Source organism: Mustela erminea, chromosome 2 (genome assembly GCF_009829155.1).
Source record: "Mustela erminea isolate mMusErm1 chromosome 2, mMusErm1.Pri, whole genome shotgun sequence".
Classification (NCBI taxonomy): Eukaryota; Metazoa; Chordata; class Mammalia; order Carnivora; family Mustelidae; genus Mustela; species Mustela erminea.
Genome location: NC_045615.1, coordinates 76,861,047 through 76,882,027, shown reverse-complemented (window position 1 = coordinate 76,882,027; position 20,981 = coordinate 76,861,047). Strand labels below are relative to the sequence as shown.

Sequence of the window (20,981 nt, the reverse complement as noted above, 5' to 3'; positions counted from 1 at the left end):
ATTCTCCTCCAGGCTGTATTCTTAGAAGTGGAGGTGTGCTATAATTTCCTACTGAAGACTCATGCATAAACAGATACATTCAATAAAAATGGATGGTTTCACTACTCTGGAGTCTGAAGGTACTATGTTAGTACCCAACGTTCAAGTGATAAATATTGACCCTACCTTTAAGAAGCTTCCAGCCTCTCAGAAGGGAAAGGTACATAAAATTAATGACTATTTTACTGTAAATGCTGGAGTTGATACCTCACAAAGCACCTTGGCATCACCAAGGAGGAAATAACTAATGGCTGTGAAGAACCAGGACTGCCTTCACAGGGAGGGCTGATGGTCCAGCTGTCTCAGATTGCTGGCTGCTCTGTGCTGTGCTGAGAAACCTTCAGATGTGGAAGTCACATAGAGTCTGCAGTTGCATAAAGACTGCAGACTAACCAGCAGAAACCACTTTGCCCTAGGATGTATCTGATATGCACCAAACACTAAAAGTATATAGAGAGAACAGAATTCAAGCAAGTCTAAACTGCCTGAAAGAATTGCTTCAGAGTCAGAAGCTGGAAGGACAAAACCAAACCCCGTCCCCCATGATGTTATGGAATTTGGGACACCTCCCTCACCTGACTCTCCTAGTCCAAACCCAAATTTGGGGTCTGAAGGAGAGGTGGTTTCCTAGTTTGGAGGCTAAGAAGTTGAAGGTTTTGATCCTTAGATCTTTTATAATCTCTTCTGAAGATAGCTGATTCAGGAACATTCTTGATTTAATTTTGGGTAGCAAGGAGACTATGGGTGTCTGAGCATTACGTGTCCTCGAGTAGGCACTAAAATAATTGGCATGATCTTAGATTTGAGAAACATGGAATGAACACAACAGACAAAAATTATTATCATGAAGTTTACATTCTAATGGTGGGAAGCCACAAAGAAGAAAAATCTATATTGCATTATACATAGCGGTATGGAAAAATACAGCAGGGAAGGTAGATAGATAGAAAGTGCTGGAAGGGAAGGCAACTTTAAATCAGGAGGTCAAGTAGGAATTCAAGAAACAGCGGACATTTAAGCAATCACCTGTTGAAGGCGAGGGGGTGAACCCAGTGGATATTAGGGCAAAGGTAGTTCTTGGCAGGGAGAACAAGGAATGTGCCTGCCAGGTTCATGGAGCAGCAGTGAGGACAGGACACAGGGCAGAGCGAGCAGAAGGAAGAACAGTGAGAAGTCGGAGAAGTGGAGGTGACGCCTTGTGGGCCCCTCTGTGGAGTTCTACTTTCACTCTGAGTGTTCTGTGCAGAGAGGTGTCATGAAATGACATATTTTTAAAGATTCACAATAGCTCCTATATTGATAATAGACGGGGAGGAGGCGCAAGAGGAAAAGAACAGAGGCTATTAGGTTATTGCGTCTACGGGATGAGCGTGGCTTGATCACTTCAGAGCTGCTAAGCACCTTGCCCAGGTTCACATAACTAGTAAACGTGGAAGCAGGATATGACACAGAGACAGATTTCAGCCACGACTGGACGTTCTCTGAAATTGTGTACGTGAATAAAGTCAGGACACAAACACTAAAATTCCCATTTTGAAAAAGTTATCAAAAGGTACGTTTACTTCACCTTTGCTGCTCTCGTTGAACTGGGAAGCGTCTAGGCTCTTGGTCCCATGCGGGGCTCTCCTTTCTGGTATACTTTCAAAATGTCTACAGAATGTTCTGATAAATTGGATACAGGTTGGGAGGAAAAGAGGAATCAAATATGTCAACTCTAAGATTTGTAACATGGAGCATGAAAGGTGCCATTGAATGTGATGGGGAAGACAAGTTTTATGTGGAAGACCAGGAAATGGGTTTTATACCCAGTGGAGAAAGAGATGCATCCAAATAGAGATGACAAGTGCATGATTAATATCGGAGTGAGGCTGCTTCATTCTGTGTGCCCTAGACAAAGTGATGGTTAAATTGTTGAATATTTCAAATATTATTTTTCATTATATCTATAAGGTGGTATTGCAGTTGTGGTACATAATGTGTATATCCAGGTTTCTTTTTATGAAAAAGATACTTTGATCATGTAAAATTCCTTTTCTCAAGGGTCTTCAGTGGCCCCTTATGACCTATGCAATAAAGTCAGAATTTTTGGCTATGAAGTGTAAAGCCTTTCACAATTTGATCTAAATCAACGTTAGATGAGCTCTACTTTGGTTATATTGGGCTTGTTAGAATCCTTCATACTTGGGTCTGTCCACCTCCATTCTGTTTATGTTGCTCACATTATAGCAGTGTACCTCAGCTTCCACCACCTATCAAAATCCTACCCACCCTTTAAGGCCCAGCTGAAACTGAAGCTCCTTCCATAACAATTAAGGCTGAGAATGAGCTCTCTCTCCTCTGAATTCTCACAGACAGGTGTGTGCGCACACACACATATTTGTATATACATTAATTTCATTAGAAGCAGGGACCTTTGCTTATTTCCCTTTGGCATCCACTCAGAGTCAAGTGAAATCTAAATGATAGATAGCCCTTCTTTTTCTCATATTATTTGTTGTACAAATAATATGATCGATATCCCTATCTTTAAGATATTATTATTAATATCTAAACTTCTGTATGTTTTACCAAAGATAGCAAGGAGGACACAATTGTGCCCCAAGGAGGAGGACACTATTACAATTGTCATTTTACAAATGAGGAAGTTGAGGGATGCCTGGATGGCTCAGTCTGTTAAACATTTGCCTTCGGCTCAGGTCATGATCCTGGGGTCCTGGGATTGAGTCGCACATCAGGCTCCTTGCTCAGTGGGGAGCCTACTTGTGCCCTTTGTCTCTTTCTATTTCACTCTCTAACAAATAAATAAAATCTTTTTAAAAAATTAAAAAAAAAAAAGCAACAAGTGGAAGTTGAGCCTCAGAGGCCTTAAGGATCATGCCCAAAGTCACAAGTGGTGAATGGTAAAGCCAAGTTATGGGTGCAAATGAGCTGACTCCAGTCAGACCTTTGCATTCCCTGTTGATGCTCTCAGTCCTTCCTGGATAGTACACTCGCTTAAAAATTTGTGCAAACAGGTTCAGGAAGCAAAATAAGGTTTCAACCTTCATTCTAAAAGGATAGTTAAAAAAAAAATGTTTATTTTACCTGACAAAGAATGCCTCCAAGCATTTATAGAAATGTGATGATCTCTCTTAGAATAGTTTTGAGAGAATTATCATCAACTCACATGAGAGTTGCAAACCAGTGACTGGTAATTCCTTGGTCCTTCTTCACCATATCTCTTTTTGTTCATTATTTTCCTCTATGTAATATTTTAGTCACTTGAGAAATGAGGACTCTTCAGATTCCACTTAGAAACATGGAATGACATGTCTTTTCCTCTGAGGGTTATTGCAGCCAGTAGGACTTGTCAGGAAACAAAGTCTGGCCACAAGCCAGACCCTGACACGGTGCATGTGAGAAGGCTGGAGGTGAGGTAAGGAGGGCATGTGTAACAGAATATATCTAGCTTATTTCTCAGGCTGGCATAGTGCAAGTTCCTTTTTTCTCAAACCAAACTGGGGGCTCTCCGGAAGAGCCGTTATTAATTCATAAGTTACCACACTGTTCTCTGGAGCTAACTGAAAATCCGTTTGCTGTTAAACTGCATAGCAGAAGAGGCAAAGGAATTGTGATGAAAAATGCAAAGTTAGAGGACTTCCACTCCATAGAGCCATCATGCCATGTTGTGCTATAACGATGAGTGTGCATTGGGAGAACTATACAAAGGAGACCCAAAAGCCACCAAGGCCAAGGACGGTACTTTCTGGCAAGAAATGTCCTTTCCAACCACCCCTCTAGGCTAATGTTAGCATATCCACTGGTTTTATTATTACCAAGTACACAGATGAGGCTGAAGTGAACCTTGAACAATATGCGTGTAACTATTATAGGGGAGGAGGATTGGGAAAAAATATTTTCACATTACAGTTTGTTTTCTTCATTTTTGATGAGCAGGTTTTAGTGTTAATGAAGTGTCAGTCTCCAGGGAATCTCTGCTTATATCCCTTAAAATCAGATCATATGTGAAATCTGAACAATTTGATTCCCACCTGCATTTTTGGATATTGCCTTAAGGAAACAACACTCTATTTCACTAGAGTGCACACCTAGGACAGACCAAGAAACCAGGAGAAAACAAAACCATGTACATATACATATAGACAGCAAAAAATCTATAAATTTGGCATGTAGATATACATCAATTAATTCATTCAGCAGAATGTGTTGAACACATGCTGTGTGTCACGGTGCTGTCACGGTGAAGCAACCATGCAACCATGCAAATAAACTATTTTAAATACTAAGGAAGGGCTCTGCTTGGTTGGTAAAAGGAGGTCAAATAATATCATGGGCAAGAGAAGCATTAGCCAGGTTTTCCAGGTCAATTAGTTGGAGTGGGCCCAGAGGAGGGAATGTTCGGGGTAGAGAAAGCAACATGTATTAGACATATGGCTTATTTCAGGAAATGAAGGGGATTCAGGATGGCTGGAGCACAGGAAGAGCTGGGAAGTGATGGAAGATATGAAAGAGAAAAAAGACAGCCAAATTTGGGGCACCCACTATTCTCTTTTAAAGAGTTTGAATTTCAGGAGTTTTAGGATTTACCCCACATAGGAAGGTGTAAAGGAAAATGTAAATTAAGTGATTGACTATAAATTCTTTCTTTTGCTTTCTATATTCTTGGCTGGTTTTTTGCTCCCTCTCCTCCAAGCCCAGAATGAGGTCTTCTGCTCTACCATGACACATTTGTGTAGCTCCAAGCATCCATCTTTTCACGCTTTTATCTCCATGACCCAGGATTCCATTACCTCAATGTCCAGTAAAAGGATACGTCAACTAGTTAACACTAAGATATTAGTGATAAAATGACAACAACAACAAAAACAAAACAAAATATTGAACTGCAAATGAATCATGGAGAAAATCTGGACTTGATCTATGGAAAAGATAGTCTTAAACTTGAGAACTGAGTTTAAGCTTTCTGCCAATATAAAAGATAAGCTTTGCAAACAATAGCCAGGTTTTGTTGTAATGGATTTTCTCTTTTAGTTCCATAGGAATTAGTAGCACTTACAGAATTGTGAATGACTCATTAAGTACAACATGGCTCAGTGCACAGTTAGAAGGCATTGCCAGAAAATCTGGCCTTAAGGGAAGCAAGTAACCGAGCTGTCAAAAAGTCAACAGTTACCTAATTCTCTGGGAAATACAATGAAGTTATAGAAGTTTGGCTACTGAGGCAAGACTTGGTTTGCCCAGGCTTTCTGTGGTAACTTCCTCCTCCAGTGGGAGAAACTGCCGGTAAAGGAAGAATGACAATTTACTTACCATAGGCAAGGCTAATAGGCCTGTCTTAGTCACAGCCTGCCTCCTTGAGACATCCTGGGAAATCCCTATCTAGAAGAGAAGAAAAGTTAAAATCACAGATGCTGTGCCGATGACCTTATTCTGTGTAAATCGTATACGGATTCACTTCTCTTCATTTTTAATGAAAACTATGACTGTTATTTTCTGTCATGAGTTAACTTTGTAGTCTTTTTAAAATTGTACATATTTGATCTCACTTTAAAAAATACACAGGAAACATTTTCTTTCTCTTTATCTCTCTGTCTTCCAAGACCTCAGGAAAAACAGCTTCCACGGCACATCTTGCACAGGGAACAACTAGAATGAGTGCTGCAGAAGGTTCTATGGAGCATGCAGAGGTAAGAACACATTTCTAGGGGATGAGTTGTCCATCTCTAGCATCAACTGCATTTCCTATGGTTCATGAGCCAATGATGAATAAGAGTAGAAATGGCTAGTTTGTTTTCTTTAGGTACTATCTGCTACATATTTTTTAATCAATGTTATTTAACAAAGGAAAAGTATCTGGGTGATCCTAGCATTTCCTTTGGTCCCTCTGAGCTACATTTCTTCTTGTACTGGTTTACAAAGTCCTTTCAGTGGTCTCCTGTGGGCTCCATATTTTACCCTTGCTTTAGAGAAACTTGGTTCAATGTAAAATTTAAAAAAACAATATTCGTGTAGTTGGAAATAAAAGAGTATGTATGTACAATTAATACCATAATTTTGTTGGGTTACTGGTTACTGTAACAGAGACTTACTACATGAATGAATGAGTGAAAGTGCTCTCTTTTTAGAACTTTTTAGAACTTTGGTTCTGTTTAGTTCTTTAGAACTTTTTAGAACTAGTTTTTTAGAAGAACTTTTAGAACTTTAGAACTTTACTATTAGTGTAGAATCAAACCAAGTGATTTAGATATTTAGATACTTAATTTAGCAGTGTCAGAATTTGAGTATCTTAGAAGCTCTTTTGGGTGTTATGGTAAATGAGAGAGAAATGCCCAGATACTTTAAGCATAGATTACACTAGACAAGGAATAATTGTTTTGTAAGTGGGCCCTTAGTAGAAGCAATGACTGAAAATCTTTGTATTTATTGAAACATCAGATACCTTCATAAGTAACTGGAAAGCAAAGCAAATACAAATGGAAATTTCTCCCAAAATTTTGTGTTTGATTGACTTTGCTTTGTTTAATACATACCTGAGACATATGAACCATGGTAACATGTTGATTAATTTCCAGAGAAACCTCTGGTGATATATTTATGGCATGTAAGAAATTCTTATTACTGTGCTTTCTCTCTCTCTTTTACAGATTTAGGATCTAGTTTTTCAGTAACTCTTACTTATAAAATAAAAACTAAAGTCCAAATGTTTTATAATTTCTTTGCAGAGAAAATTATATATGACAAAAAAAAATACACACTATATAATTACTTTTAATCTGGATTCCCAGAAGCCTGGGTCATACAAATGTTTGCGGGTGGCGGAAGTTTGGTTTTTTTGTCTATATCACAAATAGAGAGGAGATTTTTTGAGGACCCCAGATCTATGCCTCCAGGCATAGTCTGGAACAGGAGAAACTTGAACTTTAGTATGAATCACTATAACCTCTGAAATTTATTAAAAATAGAAATGGGATAAGTAGCCTGAGCACAGAGGATTTTTAGGGCAGTGAAACTATTCTGTATGATACTGTAACATCATTATACATTTGTTCACATTGACAGAATGGGCAACGCCAAGAATGAACCCTGATGTAAACTATGAATTTTGGTGATGTGTCAGTAGAGGTTTGTCAATTGTAAGAAAAACACTGCTCTGGTGGGAGTTGTTGATAATGTGTGCATAGGTATGGGAGCAGCAGGCATATGGGAAATCTCTTTACCTTCCACTAGATTTTGCTGTGAACCTGAAAATTCTCTAAAAACTAGTTTATTAAGAAGAAAATGGAATGCTATACTCCCTTTTCAGAAATTCTGTTTCAGCGTTCATGATGCCCTATGTTTAGCAAGCTCCTGACAGTGACTTTTATCTGTTCTTGTACTAAGAACCACTGGTTTGGAATCTGGTCTCACTGACTGACTGCTTTGCCAAGTTCAGGATACCCTAAATACAGTTTACTCACAGCACTTTCCAAATCAAATGTACCTAATAGTCTGTTCTGAAGCGGAAAGAGTCTAGACTTCCTAAAAAAGGGAAAGCCCAGTTATAAGACCAATGTATTGTCACCTGGATTTTGATGTTCCTTTTGGAACTCCGCCAAATCAGCTTCTTGAGGTCAGACGCAAGCATGGTAATTCTAAACTTATTGACCCCCCGAAGAATATCTCTTTTTAAAAGTGGCCCTAATTGTTCATGGGTCTGAATAAGAAGAAGCTAAGAAAACTAAGAACAGTGTCTATAGAGATATAAAGTATCATCTAGCCCTAAAACATTGAGTGAGATACAGGTAAGTAGAGAAAAGATAGAAAAAGTTTTATAAATCATTTCTAATGAAAAAAATCCTGGAAGTCCCATGATGATTGTAAAAGAACACGTCCTATAAATATTTTTGGCAAAGGCTGACACATGTTGAAAATATTTAATTGTTCATGAATATCTGTAATCAATTTCCAAAACTACTGAGCCTAAAACTGAATAGCAGACTTTGGACTATCCTCATCACCAGATTCGTTGTACTGTTTATATGACTTGGAGATGAGATGGTAACAAGACTATTGAGTTAGTATAGAGAAAACAGCACTTAAGTGAACTTTGTTGGTGGTCCATTTAGACAGATGGCCCACAGTTTCCAGAGCTTTTGTTCTTTCTTTAAATAAATACCCCCAATGCTGGGCGGGTGGGGGACAGCTGAAAAGAAAGGTGGTTAACTTTTTTGCTGTGCCAATGATTTATTATGTATCTCAACTTATAACCTATTGGCTTTATTCAAAAGGCTGGTGAAAATTGCAAAATATCAGATAATCTATGGCAACCTCTCTATAACATAATTGTATGATGGACACTGAGGCTGCTAATTCATTATAGTCTCAGAATCAGTTTGCTGCCTTTTAGTTATGTGTATTGGTCTTTTTTTCTTGATGATTCTATCATTCCTCTGACTTTTGCCAGGGTTACTCTTCAGATACGGACACATCTACAGAAATTACTTTTTAGAAATATTTATTACTTACTATAAATATCCAGTGCTCGCTTCAGCAGCACATATACTTAATATAAATATCCAAAATGTGCCCATGAAACCTACCTGATTTCTATAAGAATTATTATTATTTTTGTTCGGAAAGGGGTTGAAATCAAAACTCATGAAATCCTAATTTCTTATTTCCCTATCGTATAGATACATTTGTAATTTATTACAGAATTATTTTGTCAATTACTTCATATAAAGGAACCTGAAACATAATATAAACAGGTCTCTATGATGGACTATGGTGTGAGGGATGGTACCTCTAGAATAAGATATTTTTATGAATCACCACAGGAGAGCTGGGCAAATGCATGGAGTTTGTGAAGGATAACATTTCCCCAACTTATGTTGTAGACTATTTTGTTTCACTCTTTGTTCTTTTCTTTTCTTTTTTTTTTTTTAGTATGATCAATCATCAAGCAGAAAGAACTTGACAAATTCTCTTGAACAAAAGATAAGGTGTTTGGAAAAACAGAGAAAAGAGGTAATTTAGAAATATTAGTTGAAGCAACATGTAACATGCTTTAATGCTAAGAATAAAATAGAATGTATATCTAGAGTCTTTTATTTTTGTTATTGGATCACAATAATTCTAGGATATTGAAAAATGTTATTTTGAGAGCGAGTGTTTTTTTCTTAATCACTTTTATTTCTCTTACTCACTCTCTCAGTTTTTGTGTAGAAGAGTGAAAAATGACAGTCATAAATCCCATTATTATAATCTTAATTTTCTCGAAACTTAAATGTTTCATCCACATGGACTATGTGAGCTTATCAACTATGCCATTATGCCTTGCAACCTGACACACCTTGAGACTCAAACTGTCACAGGCTATAAGTGTAATTGATTTAGGCTCTATGACTTTATGAGCTGGGCATCCCACATAGGGCTTAAGGAGCAATATCATAAAAAAAAAAAGTTTCTTTCTAAAATGCCATTAGGGATGTAATGGATGTTATTTTGAGTTCTGTTTTTCTCAGTTTAATGAATGTTAGAAACTCTTTATTCTTCTTGACAGAGAAGTGAAAAGTATAACAATTTTAGCCCTGTGTATGTTGTCAATTTTTAAATTACTTTTCTAAGCAATTAGACATGTTATATGCTTCATGTCTTCTCTGTGGTTCCCTCTACTCCTTGTTGATACTACATAAAATATTGAACCTATCTGGAAAATTACTGAACGATAGCAGAGTAATGTTACCATAGCATAGAAATGTTAATCCTTAAAATGCCAACAGATCAAATATCCTTATAGAGTAATATTATATAGTCCATAGTAAATACCCATATCTATTTCCAGCATAAGATTTACCTAGTGATTGCCTGTCAGGATTAGGTATTTTGTTTTATAACTGGGAGAATATCTTGCTTCTTTTTAGTCATTGTGACTATCCTCTTGATCTCTGTCCCATATTGACAGTGTTGGATTTCTCTTAATGTAGGAAATTACAGACTTCCCTTACAAGAAAACTAAAACACAGGTCATAGTGTTTTTTCTTCCTTTTATCTAGCATATAATTTTAAAGCTTCCAAATTGCAGCCTAAATTATTTCTAAATATTGTCTTACAGTAAAACTATTATTCCTTGAAAATCTGTACTTTGGAAAAGGTGATATTATCCATTCACTGAGTATACTTTACAAATCATGTGTTGATTTTAAAAAGCACAATATTGCAAGCACATGTGATCAGTTAATATAAATTGGAATTTGTTAACATAAATTCTGCTTTTTAAAAGCTAAAAGAAATATTTCATTGTAATAATCAATGTAATATGGAAAGGTTTGAAAAAAGACCCTTTATATATTAATAAATTTTACAGAAAACCATCAATGCTCTCACATATTTTTCCTGGATTTTAATTGGGCTAAACAAAGATGAAAATTCAAATAACTAAGCAAAGTGGAAAGTTGCTAATAAGTGGTTCAGCTGACAAGTCAAGATAGAAGACTTAATAGTTTTTCATACATGAGCCACTTGTGAAAACAGGAAAAGTGTGCTCATTTAAGTCATCGCAGCCCTACTAGTACTTGGTGAAAGGAATACTGTCTTCACCCATGGCTTGCAAGATCTTAGTACCCCCAAAAAAGGGATTTTATTTTGGCCAAATTTCCAAATGGGCAAAAATCCATATTGATTAGCTAAATTTTAATAATTTCAGCTCCTGGAAGTCAACCAGCAATGGGATCAGCAATTCAGAAGTATGAAGGAGCTATATGAAAGAAAGGTAAACACCTCCCTGTTTAGTATTGTTTAAATCAATAAGCACTGGGACCAAATCTATGAAGATTCTCACTGATTTCAGCTGAAGGAGATTCGTGACCAGCCAACTGTTGAAAAATGATGGGGGCGGGGGGAAGGTGCTGAGTGTATTATTGGCCTCTTGGTACCGAAGATTAATGAAGGATATCAGTGAATTCTCTTGCGCATGGCAATACAAAAAACAAAGTACTAAAAATAGCCTTTCGAGGTGTCTCTAGAGTTCTTATGCACACATTTATCATAGTTCACAGAATATCGTAGCAGGAATGAACACAGAAGGTTATAGGTGAGGTGACAGATGGTTTAAGGTTCATACTGTTTTTCACAAGGCTAGTTCTTGACTTCTTTAATTAGATAGCATAAGCTCTTTCCACAGATAGAGAAATAAACAACGGTAACAGTGAAAGTGTGAGGGGAAGGGGTGCATTCCCTTTCCCCCCTAAAGTATGTTCTCTGTCAAAGAATCTTTAGTTTGGGTGAGAAATTTTTGGAGGGATCAACTTATCATTTTAAATTATTTCACGTTCAAAAAGAGGGAAAGGGAGAAAGTAAATTTCCCTGAATAATTGCTTCGGCCTTTCGTAGGGGGGGTCCAACATTGCACGTGACTGATGAGTTAAAAGCCATTGTTTTTCTCTGGTGTAGACATATTCACTTACCCCCTATCCCTCCATGCCGCCCTTTTCAAGTCAGGAAAGGGCCCATTTTGAGAGTTAGGAATAGAATGACAGGCCCAGAAGTGTCCCCTCACCCCGTCTAAGGTCCAAATCTTTATTCCCTCGGAAGTGGTGTGGTTTGGAGAAAAGAGGGAAGGGGCTGAAGTCTTGCAGGGGGTTGTTTTTCCCCCGGAGAGGAAGTCCTTTTTTTAGATGCACTTGTCCTGATCTCTGCGAAGGGCTGGGGGGCGGGGGGCGGGGGGGGGGGAGTAGAGCTTCTCCCTTTAGGGGCCCGCCCAGGAGGGGGGCGTGTCTGTCCCCAAGTGCCCTCGGTGGGAATAAATCCGGGCGGGGGGAGGAGGGTGTGAGTTTCAGAAGCGGTTTCAGAAGCGGTTTGTGCGACGCTCAGTGAACGACTTCCTCAGGTCGCGGAGCTGAAAACGAAACTGGACGCCGCCGAAAGATTTCTCAGCGCGCAGGAGGAGGAGCGGCAACAGAGTCAGAGAGAGAGCGACAGGCGGCTGGAGCTGACCCGCGAGCGGCTGCAGCGCCAGGAGGTGGGCGGGGCTCGCCGAGCGGACCTCCCCCGCGCCGCGGCCGGGAGTAGCCGGACCCCGCACCTGTGTGCGAGGGCGGAGGGCTTGTGCGAGTCCCCAGAGGCGCAGAGCCGGGCAGTTCTCCGCAATCCGAACGGGGGACAGGCCTCGCGCTTCCTCCTTTGTTGACCAAGTGGGCTTGCGGTCCTGTGTCGGTAGAGCACAGATCTACCGGCAGAGAGAACTGATCTGAGATTTGGAGCTGTCTTTCTAGCGCATTTCAGCCTAGAAGATGAATTTCGCTCTTTCGATTTTACTCACATATATTATTTTATTATTAGTGTTAATACTAATAGGACAGTACCTTGTATTTGTACAGCTGCTTTTCAGCTTACAGAGTTTTACAAATAAGCATGGCTTTTATCATCATAAAATTAGGACGTTTTAAAAAGCGGCCTCACCTTCATTATCTCACTTAACAAGCTCTTCTCATTCCTGAGGAAAATATTATTTTTGCATTTTAAAGACAAAAGAGCTGAGATGTGAAGAGGATGCGTGACTTGCCAACCTTGCCAGCCCAGTACTTGGGAAAATGGGAGTTGGACCCCGTCTCCAGATTCTAATTCTCCATTAATTCCTGCAGAGTGCAAGGCGGTGGTCATGAAGGCGAAAAGTTTCTCCTAAAATACTCTTGGTTTTGAGGCTAGTGGATATTGTAGAAAATGGGAGAAAAACCTTAAGTTCTAATGGACTCTCATTTTTTAATGTATGTTAACAAAAAACAAGAACTGTAAATATTATAAGGTGAAGTCTTGTGACTGATTCTGTAAGGCATTGGCTGTATTTTATAACAAATGCACCAATCTTAACGCGGTGCCTATAATCAGTGCAGACATTCCTCGGTGTAGGTTTCCTATTTGGGGAAGGGTGTCTCCGTCTCAGTGAGAAGAAAACGAGGTTTAGCAAGTCCTTCTGGTCCTGGAGCAATACCTTCCTTTTCCATTTAGACCCTGACCAACCGGGAATCGTGACAATTGTTCCTTCATGCAGTTGGAACCATATTCTAGTAAAGTCCTTTTCTTCTGAATTGTGCCAAGTTAGAAAATGATTGATTCATTTTCTAAGCGTATATGAGCTCATTCTAGTTAAAGCAAATAGAAAGGTTTTCACTAAAAAACAAAAACAAATAAAAAGAATAACCTAAAGTAGATATCTTAAATCTCATTATTATATTGAAAGATATTAATAACTAAAAGAGCATACTTTAACCTGTGTATTAGCTATCTTCTCATCTTGATTTACCTAAATTCTGAAATATTTATTTTATTAGGTTAAAATCTGAATGCCATTAAGAATCTAATTCACTCCAGAAAAAGTTTACTATCTAAAATACAAATTAAGAATTAGAAGACAGATGTCTGAATCCAGAGCCAGCTAGTGTCAAAGCAACAAACCTTACTTCAGTTGTTTAAACCACAGGACATCTTGAAGGTTATCTGGAACACGGAGGAGTGATGGCAGTTGGACTAATTGATCTCTGCCTTTCTTTGTCTTTTAAACCTCTACCTTTTAAAAGTAATAATCACAATAATACAGTGCTCTGAATAATTATCTGTAGTGAAGGCTCTCATTGGCCTGAAGTTGTATCCTCTTCTCCCCCTCTTCAGAATGATGCAAGCAGGATTGGGTTTTGAGATATTTTGTGTTTTTGTTGCAATGATTTTTTTATCTTTTTTGGAGTTTAATTACTTTCATTAAGTCGCTTAACTATCATTTTGTAATAGTACATGGGAACTAGCTTATTCTGTGGACCCATTTGACCCTTGAAAATGAGGATTGGGAATTTTGAGCTTTTTTGGCATCATAAAACTTAACAGCACTGAGTAATAAAGATTTTCTCATTCCAAATCCTGTCCTCCACCCAAAGAATATTGCTTAAATGGATCAATTAAATGAAAATCTAGCAGATTTTCAGATTTTCAGTTGTATTTCAGAAGTATTCCTACAATAGTATGTCCTCTGAATTTTATTGATTTCAATTTTTTTTTCTTTCTGTTTACTTCAGAAGGAAAAGGAGAGCCTACACGAAGAATTACACGAATTGAAGAAAGAAAATAAGTTCTTGAAGGAAAAAAATGCTCTTGTGAACGAGAAGAAGGAACATTATGAGTGTGAAATAAAACGCCTCAATAAGGTATTAGCTGGGACAAGCTGGGGAGATGGAAGGGGAGGTCCCTGTATAAAGAGCACATTCTTACCTGAAAGTCACAAAAAAATCCGAGCTGCAGTGTTGTTCCCAGTCCTGGGAGCTTGCACAGAACTTCTCTGTAATTTTCTCAGTCACTCCTGTCTGCGTCTTTCAGCCATACTTGACTAAGGAGGCTTTAAGGAATTAGTGTCCCTACAAAGAATCGCCATGAAAAAGAGAAACAAGGAGAAATTTTAGAAGACAGAAAGAACTTTTTTTTTTTAGTTCAAAGAACCATATTAAGCGAGTGTGTTTTGTGAACAATAGCATACCTCTTGGTCAACCGCAAAAGTTTCCTGAAGAAACAGGCTGCTCTTTAAAATCATCACTATGGAACTGGCTGTGATGCAGACTCTATGGAATCATGCTAAATGCCAGACCCAAGGCTGAGATGGTGGCTTTCCTGATAAGAAGCCTAAAACTCACTTTTTTTTTTTTTTAAGATTTTATTTATTTATTTGACAGAGAAAGAGATCACAAGTAGGCAGAGGCAGGCAGAGAGAGAGGGGGAAGCAGGCTCCCCGCTGAGCAGAGAGCCCGACGTGGGGCTCAATCCCAGGATCCTGAGATCATGACCCGACCCAAAGGCTGAGGCTTAAACCACCAAGCCACCCAGGCGCCCCCTAAAACTCACTTTTAATTGGGGTGTGGGGTCCCAATGGGGGCCGGGGGCTGGAGGGGCAAGTCTGTTAGAAAAACACAAGTGGTTAAATGCCTTTGCTTCAACTTAGCTATTTCAAGGGGCTACCTGTGAATTGCTTACGAAAGGATGACTAGGGAGAGTTTGTGCATTTGTGTGTCTGTGTGTCTTCGAGAGCTAACAGCTTCATTTTCCTGGGAAAGGGATTGCTGACTTGCTCAAGAAAACAAATCCTTTGCTGTTGATTTTTCAGAGAGCCACATCAGATGTGGACCATAGGAATACTTTTAGTACATGTTTGAGTCAAGATATTCATCTCTGAAGTTAGCGATTTCATTTTTTTTAAAGATTTTATTTATTTGACAGAGATTATAAGTAAGCAGAGGGAGGCAGAGAGAGAGGAGAAAGCAGGCTCCCCGCTGAGCAGAAAGCCTGATGCGGGACTTTATCCCAGGACCCTGAGATCATTACCTGAGCTGAAGACAGACACTTAACCGACTCAGCCACCCAGGCACCCAGGCACCCCTCAAGTTAGATATTTCTTAACCAAAATAACAGAAGTTGCCTTCTAAAACAAGAGTAGGAGATTGGCCTTGAAAATGTACCCAGTGCCTGTATTTTGGACTGTGCGTCTTGTGGTTAACTAGTGTTGAGAGGATCTTTTGAAGATCCCCCAAGTGTTAAGTTTGTGCCTGTACAGTTGACAGGATGCTTTACAAATGTGCTGCTATACTCGATCTGCTTGTGAGATCAGTTACTGATCAGAAGATGGGAAAGTAGTGACTAACTTCCTGAACAATGTACTTCTCTATCCTCTAAGAGAGGAAAACGATGTTCAGAGATAAAAATTTAGGGCAAATGAATTTTGCCTTTTATTCTTTGTTGGAAATCCTCCACAGATGAATTAGAGGAATGAACACTGAGATTATATTTGAAATCTTTCCCATTTGTGATATATTGTTTGATAGATTTTCTTCTGTTCTCTAATTCATTTCTGTAAGTGTTGGCACAAGAACATAAATGCTGTAGAAATTAGAACAGCCAAGAACTCTGTTTTTTGCTCATGTCTACATGTACCCTTCATTTTTGTGTATCTGTATCTATAGTCAACAGAAATGTTTTAAAAGTCAGTAAAGAATTTTAACCCTTAGGATTATAATAAAATTGAGAAAGTAAGAACAATTACTTTGAGTAAAATTCAGGCCTTAAACAAATGTCATCTTCTCACTGAGAAGATTTTTCTGGCCATTTTAATTAAAAATACATACCCCACATCTGATATTTCCTATTTTAATGTTTCTTTGTAATTTATTGCTATCTCATGTATGTTCAGTATCTCCTATTATCAAATTTGTTTCCTGTCTCCCGATCTTAACTGTAAGCTCCATGAAGGAAGAGTTTTGCTGAACTGACTTCTCGATCAGGCTAGTAGGCACAGTACTAGGGCTCATGATACTTATAGTGGCCTATTAATATGTTTAATTTCCCTTAAAATCAGGAGAAAAAATGGACTTCAGGTTGAAAAAAGTTTTCATATTAATATTATTACATTCATCTTTATAAGAATGCAGTTATAAAACACAATTTTAATATGTATTCTTTGAAGACAAGGACTCACAAATACAACAGTCATAGTGTGGCCTAAGCTTTTCTGTTTTTTGTTTTGTTTTGTTTTGTTTTTTACGGCTATAGTCTGACTGCCAGCAACAGGGCCTTGCTCACAGTATGTTCTTAGATATTTATTGAATGGATGAATTAAATAAATAATTTAGCTAGTACATAATACGTTCAATAGCCAAATCTGGCTCTGAGTTTCCTGCTTTAGCAGGCATAATGCATTACTTATGACTAGTGGGAAAAAAAATAAAAGTAAAAGGGCACTTCAAGCCAGAAAACATTTTGTCGGCTACATCTATACCATAAGGTGTCATTAAAAAAAACATAGATATACAATGATAAGCTATGAGGTTTTTTCCCTCATTTAATCATGTATTAGGGTCTAATGAAATGTATAAGATACTACTATTCATTTTTACACCGTAGATTTGACTTGGCTTTTCTTTTCTTTTCTTTCCTCTCCTTTCCTTTCCTTTTCTCTTCTTTCCTTACCACTGTAATAAATGGACGTTACTCAAAATGTTGATTTGGGTAGCTGATTGTGCATACCATCCAACACAGCATGGAATTTGGGGCCCAACCTCCTTGCACAAGCAGACGGCCTACTGACCCATTCACTCAGCAGAAATTTGTAGCATGTCAGTTTAGTAATTAACATATGGTTTTCAGAAGTTCACACAACTGTGTGTACTCAATTCAACTTATTTGCTTTGAAGGAAATACCCAAGGGCATTGTTTTCTTTGAGTTCTTAAAGAGAAGCCAGATGTTTAACCAAAGTGAGAGAAATTACCTGAGGCTAGTCAGCCAGTGCCACCCATGGGCAAAATTGATTTGTCCAATATCTCACCGTCATGAGATGGGTAGATCTGTTTAGTTTGCCTGTGCTGATAGTAAATTACTGTTCTAGAGTAGGTTACAGGTGTTTGTTCAAGGAAGCTGGAAAACCCCAAGATGGAATAAATGTTGATTAAACTCACCTTTCATTTATGACTCATTTGTAAAATTTCTAGGAGCCTGAATAGCATGAAAGGTAGACCAGGAAATTCAAATAAAACAAGACCCACAAAAATAATCTCTTCATAGGGGTAGGATATGAAATCAGCATTTTTGATTTAAGTCTTATTTGGCTCATTCCATCCTAGATTCTCACCATTACACATTTTTAACACATTTTTAAAAATTATAATTAATATGATACTTCCTAAAACTCTGTAGCTTAGCAACAAATTCTAACAAAACATAAATTATTAAATGACATTTGTTGGTTTTTTTTAAGTTCTTCTCGTTTCTCTTACGATTTCCTGAAAAATGGTACTTACAGTCAGGCTAGACAGTACCCATAGGGTTAAAAGACATTCTATTAGGAAATTCTTAACCTGTCTACACATATTTAAGATAGTAACTGCTTTTCTTTTCCTATCTTCATAACCATATTGTACAGTAATGCAGGAAAGTAGTTACTAATAGTATCACCAAACGCACATCATTGAAGCTACCAAAGCAGTTTAGAGGAATTGAAATCTTGGAACTCTGAAAGTGAAACTTTTCTGTTTGTATAAAGGACTCATTTGATAATGAGCAAGTAGTCATTTTGTATGTGAGCTCCCAAACCACACCAGGATGAGGTGTGTTATGTCTCAGTTTTCACAGCTATTTATTGAACTCGTCGTGAACCGAGGTCTTCAGAATAGAGGTGATGTCTTTTATATGATTTGACGAAGTATAGTAAATGTAAGAGATCATGGGCTAGTGAATAATGATGGTAATCTTGTTGGCAATTCTAAGTGTCTCTTGTTGCTTTCACCTCCTCACCAGTGAAACCACTAAGTTGGGCTGGGTGTCAAGAAATCATGGAGCACTTGGGTAGTTCAGTCAGTTAAGCATCCAACTCTTGGTTTCGGCTCAGGTCATGATCTCAGGGTTATGAGATAAAGCCTTGTGTTGGGCTCCACACTGAGCCATGGAACCTGTTTGAGAGTCTCTCTTTCTTCTCTCTCTGCCCTCCCTGCCCCATATCTTGCATACTTTTGTGCTCTTTCTAGGAAAAAAAAAAAAAAAGAAGAAAGAAAGAAAGAAAGGAAGCAGAGTACTCTTTGTACCCTGCAGTGGGTTAATGAATTTTTTTTTTAAGATTTTATTTATTCATTTGACAGAGGGAGAGAGATCACAAGTAGGCAGAGAGGGAGGCGGGGTTATGGGGGTGGGAAGCAGGCTCCCTGCTGAGCAGAGAGCCCGATGCGGGGCTTGATCCCAAGACCCTGAGATCATGACCTGAGCTGAAGGCAGAGGCTTTAACCTACTGAGCCACCCAGCGCCCCTAATGAATGTTTTATTAGAGAATAAATATGACTGTGGCTAGGGCAGGGCACGGTATACTGAGAACGATAGGGCAGAAGAGAAGTAAAAAAGTAGATCTAAGGAATATAGATCTGCATGGGCTAATGTTTCCGTGGGTCTCACTCTCTCCTATGGGGGGCAGGGCTGGATAGCACAACATCAGTCATGATGTCATCTGGGACCAGCAGCATCAGCTTTTGAGGAATGCAGATTCTCAGTCTCTCTCCCCACATCTACTGATTCAGGAACTCTGGGGATAATGCCCAGAGATAGGCATGTTTGCTACCTCTCCAGGTGATCCTGATGCTCTCTAAACTTTGAGCATTATTGATAAAGTATGTGTTTGACTGAAGCAGAGAATCTGAAGGAAGGTTATAGATGTTTTCTTTTCGCGGTTGGCTTGGTGGCAGGGAGATGCCCAACATCAATATCAAAAGCCCTTCTAAATAAAAATGACAGTTGAATAACATAAGCATCGTCATGGAGAAAAGACAGAGATTCTGAAAAAAAAAATTGTATGCTAAAAAAGGAGAAAGAAGAAAAGTTATTCAGTCGGAAAGGTAGCATCAAAAATGGAGTTCTGTCTTTCAGGGGTCATTTGAGATCATTGTAACAATTATAGAGGAATTCATAAGATGTGGTAACTCTTAGCTCAACTGCATGCTTATCATATAACACAGGCTCTTCAAGATGCCTTGAAAATCGAGTGTTCTTCATTTTCGGAGGACTGTTTGGGCAAGTCTGCAATGGAGTGCAGGCATGAGGAGATGCGAACAGAAATGGAAGTTCTCAAACAGCAGGTGAGAAGTTGAAAGTGGCGCAATCATGTAGAAAACTCAGGGCCCATTGTTCATGCTCCTTTGGACATTTTTGGAAATCTTTCTATTCAAAACATGTCCAAAGTCTTCACATTTATTTTCATTAGAATTATCTAATTTTTTTAAAAAGATTTTATTTATTTATTTGACAGAGATCACAAGTAGGCAGAGAGGCAGGCAGAGAGAGAGAGAGAGGAGGAAGCAGGCTCCCTGCTGAGCAGAGAGCCCGATGCGGGGCTCAATCCCAGGACCCTGGGATCATGACCTGAGCCGAAGGCAGAGGCCTTAACCCACTGAGCCACCCAGGCACCCCTAGAATTATCTAATTTTAAAGCTTGATAAGAGAATATATATCAGCTAGCCCAACTCACACTTCATAAGAGGGGAATTGAGTTTCAAATGGGTGAAATGGTTTATCCAAGATCATACAGTTAAAAGAAGGGCTTCCTAATTAACCTTTTGGTGAGATTTTATTAGCACTGGTCTAGAGAGTTTCACGTGGACACTATTTATTTTGAAAACACTACCACCGCAAACTGTGGACCTTTTCAGAAAATGCTTGCAGCCAGGCTGTTATTCTGAGCTGTTGGCCTCCAGGCCTTTGAACAACACAAGCAGTGTTAAATACTCTGCACTGATCATAAGCACTGAAGAGCCAGCTCTGCTCACCGACAGCTGCATGTGGATGGCACCATCTAGAAATTTATTGATACACAAGGCCCTCCTCCTCCCCACTCACCCAGCCTCAACCCCACGTGACCAAGTGGACAGAAGAGTAAAGGTGTTAGCTTCTACATGTATCAGCAACATAGGGCTATAGGCACAGAGCACTGCCTGACTGATTTGGATCTAAATTTAGTTCAGCCAGCTGGAGCTGGCTTAGCTGAGGGGCCACCCATGCATATCATATCTCTTTTCCTGTAAGAGGTTAAATAAACTAATGAAGATAAAGTTCATGGAACAGTTCATGGCGATGTCAGTAAATATAGGATACATATAGGAATCCTATCTCTGAAGCACACATTGTCAGTAATATATTAGCGGTGGGGGAGAGGATGTGATAGAACAAAGGGCTGGGAAGTATGTCCCTGGGACTGATTTGTTGGCTGTTTTGCTCTGAACAAGGCCAACTCCAAGGATTCTTGATGCAATATGCGAAAGAATGAAGCAACTGCGTTCTTGTTGTTTATCGTTATCACTCCTAAGAAGTAGCCTATCTATAAATCTAGAAAATTCTAGATCTTGCACTTGATTGTAAAGTTGCATTTTCTCTTCTTTTAAACCATTTGAATATTCGGCCCCAT

General features: G+C 38.7%; 1 protein-coding gene and 1 long non-coding RNA gene across 3 annotated transcripts in view; one reads left to right on the top strand and one right to left on the bottom strand.

The window, feature by feature from the left end:
* Nucleotides 1–20,981, top strand: part of TNIP3 (TNFAIP3 interacting protein 3) — a 99,338-nt gene that overhangs the window by 60,105 nt on the left and 18,252 nt on the right. For both annotated transcript variants that reach the window (XM_032333310.1, XM_032333309.1), the window contains exons 4-9: nt 5,640–5,726; nt 8,965–9,045; nt 10,724–10,789; nt 11,906–12,037; nt 14,082–14,210; nt 19,540–19,659. In XM_032333310.1, the coding sequence (XP_032189201.1) occupies nt 5,640–5,726; nt 8,965–9,045; nt 10,724–10,789; nt 11,906–12,037; nt 14,082–14,210; nt 19,540–19,659 (615 nt within the window). The remainder of the gene's footprint in view (nt 1–5,639; nt 5,727–8,964; nt 9,046–10,723; nt 10,790–11,905; nt 12,038–14,081; nt 14,211–19,539; nt 19,660–20,981) is intronic.
* Nucleotides 5,359–14,664, bottom strand: LOC116584659. The gene is made up of 3 exons (XR_004283277.1): nt 14,537–14,664; nt 14,275–14,417; nt 5,359–5,418 (listed from the first exon to the last, which is right to left on the bottom strand). It is a non-coding gene; the product is annotated as an uncharacterized LOC116584659 (long non-coding RNA).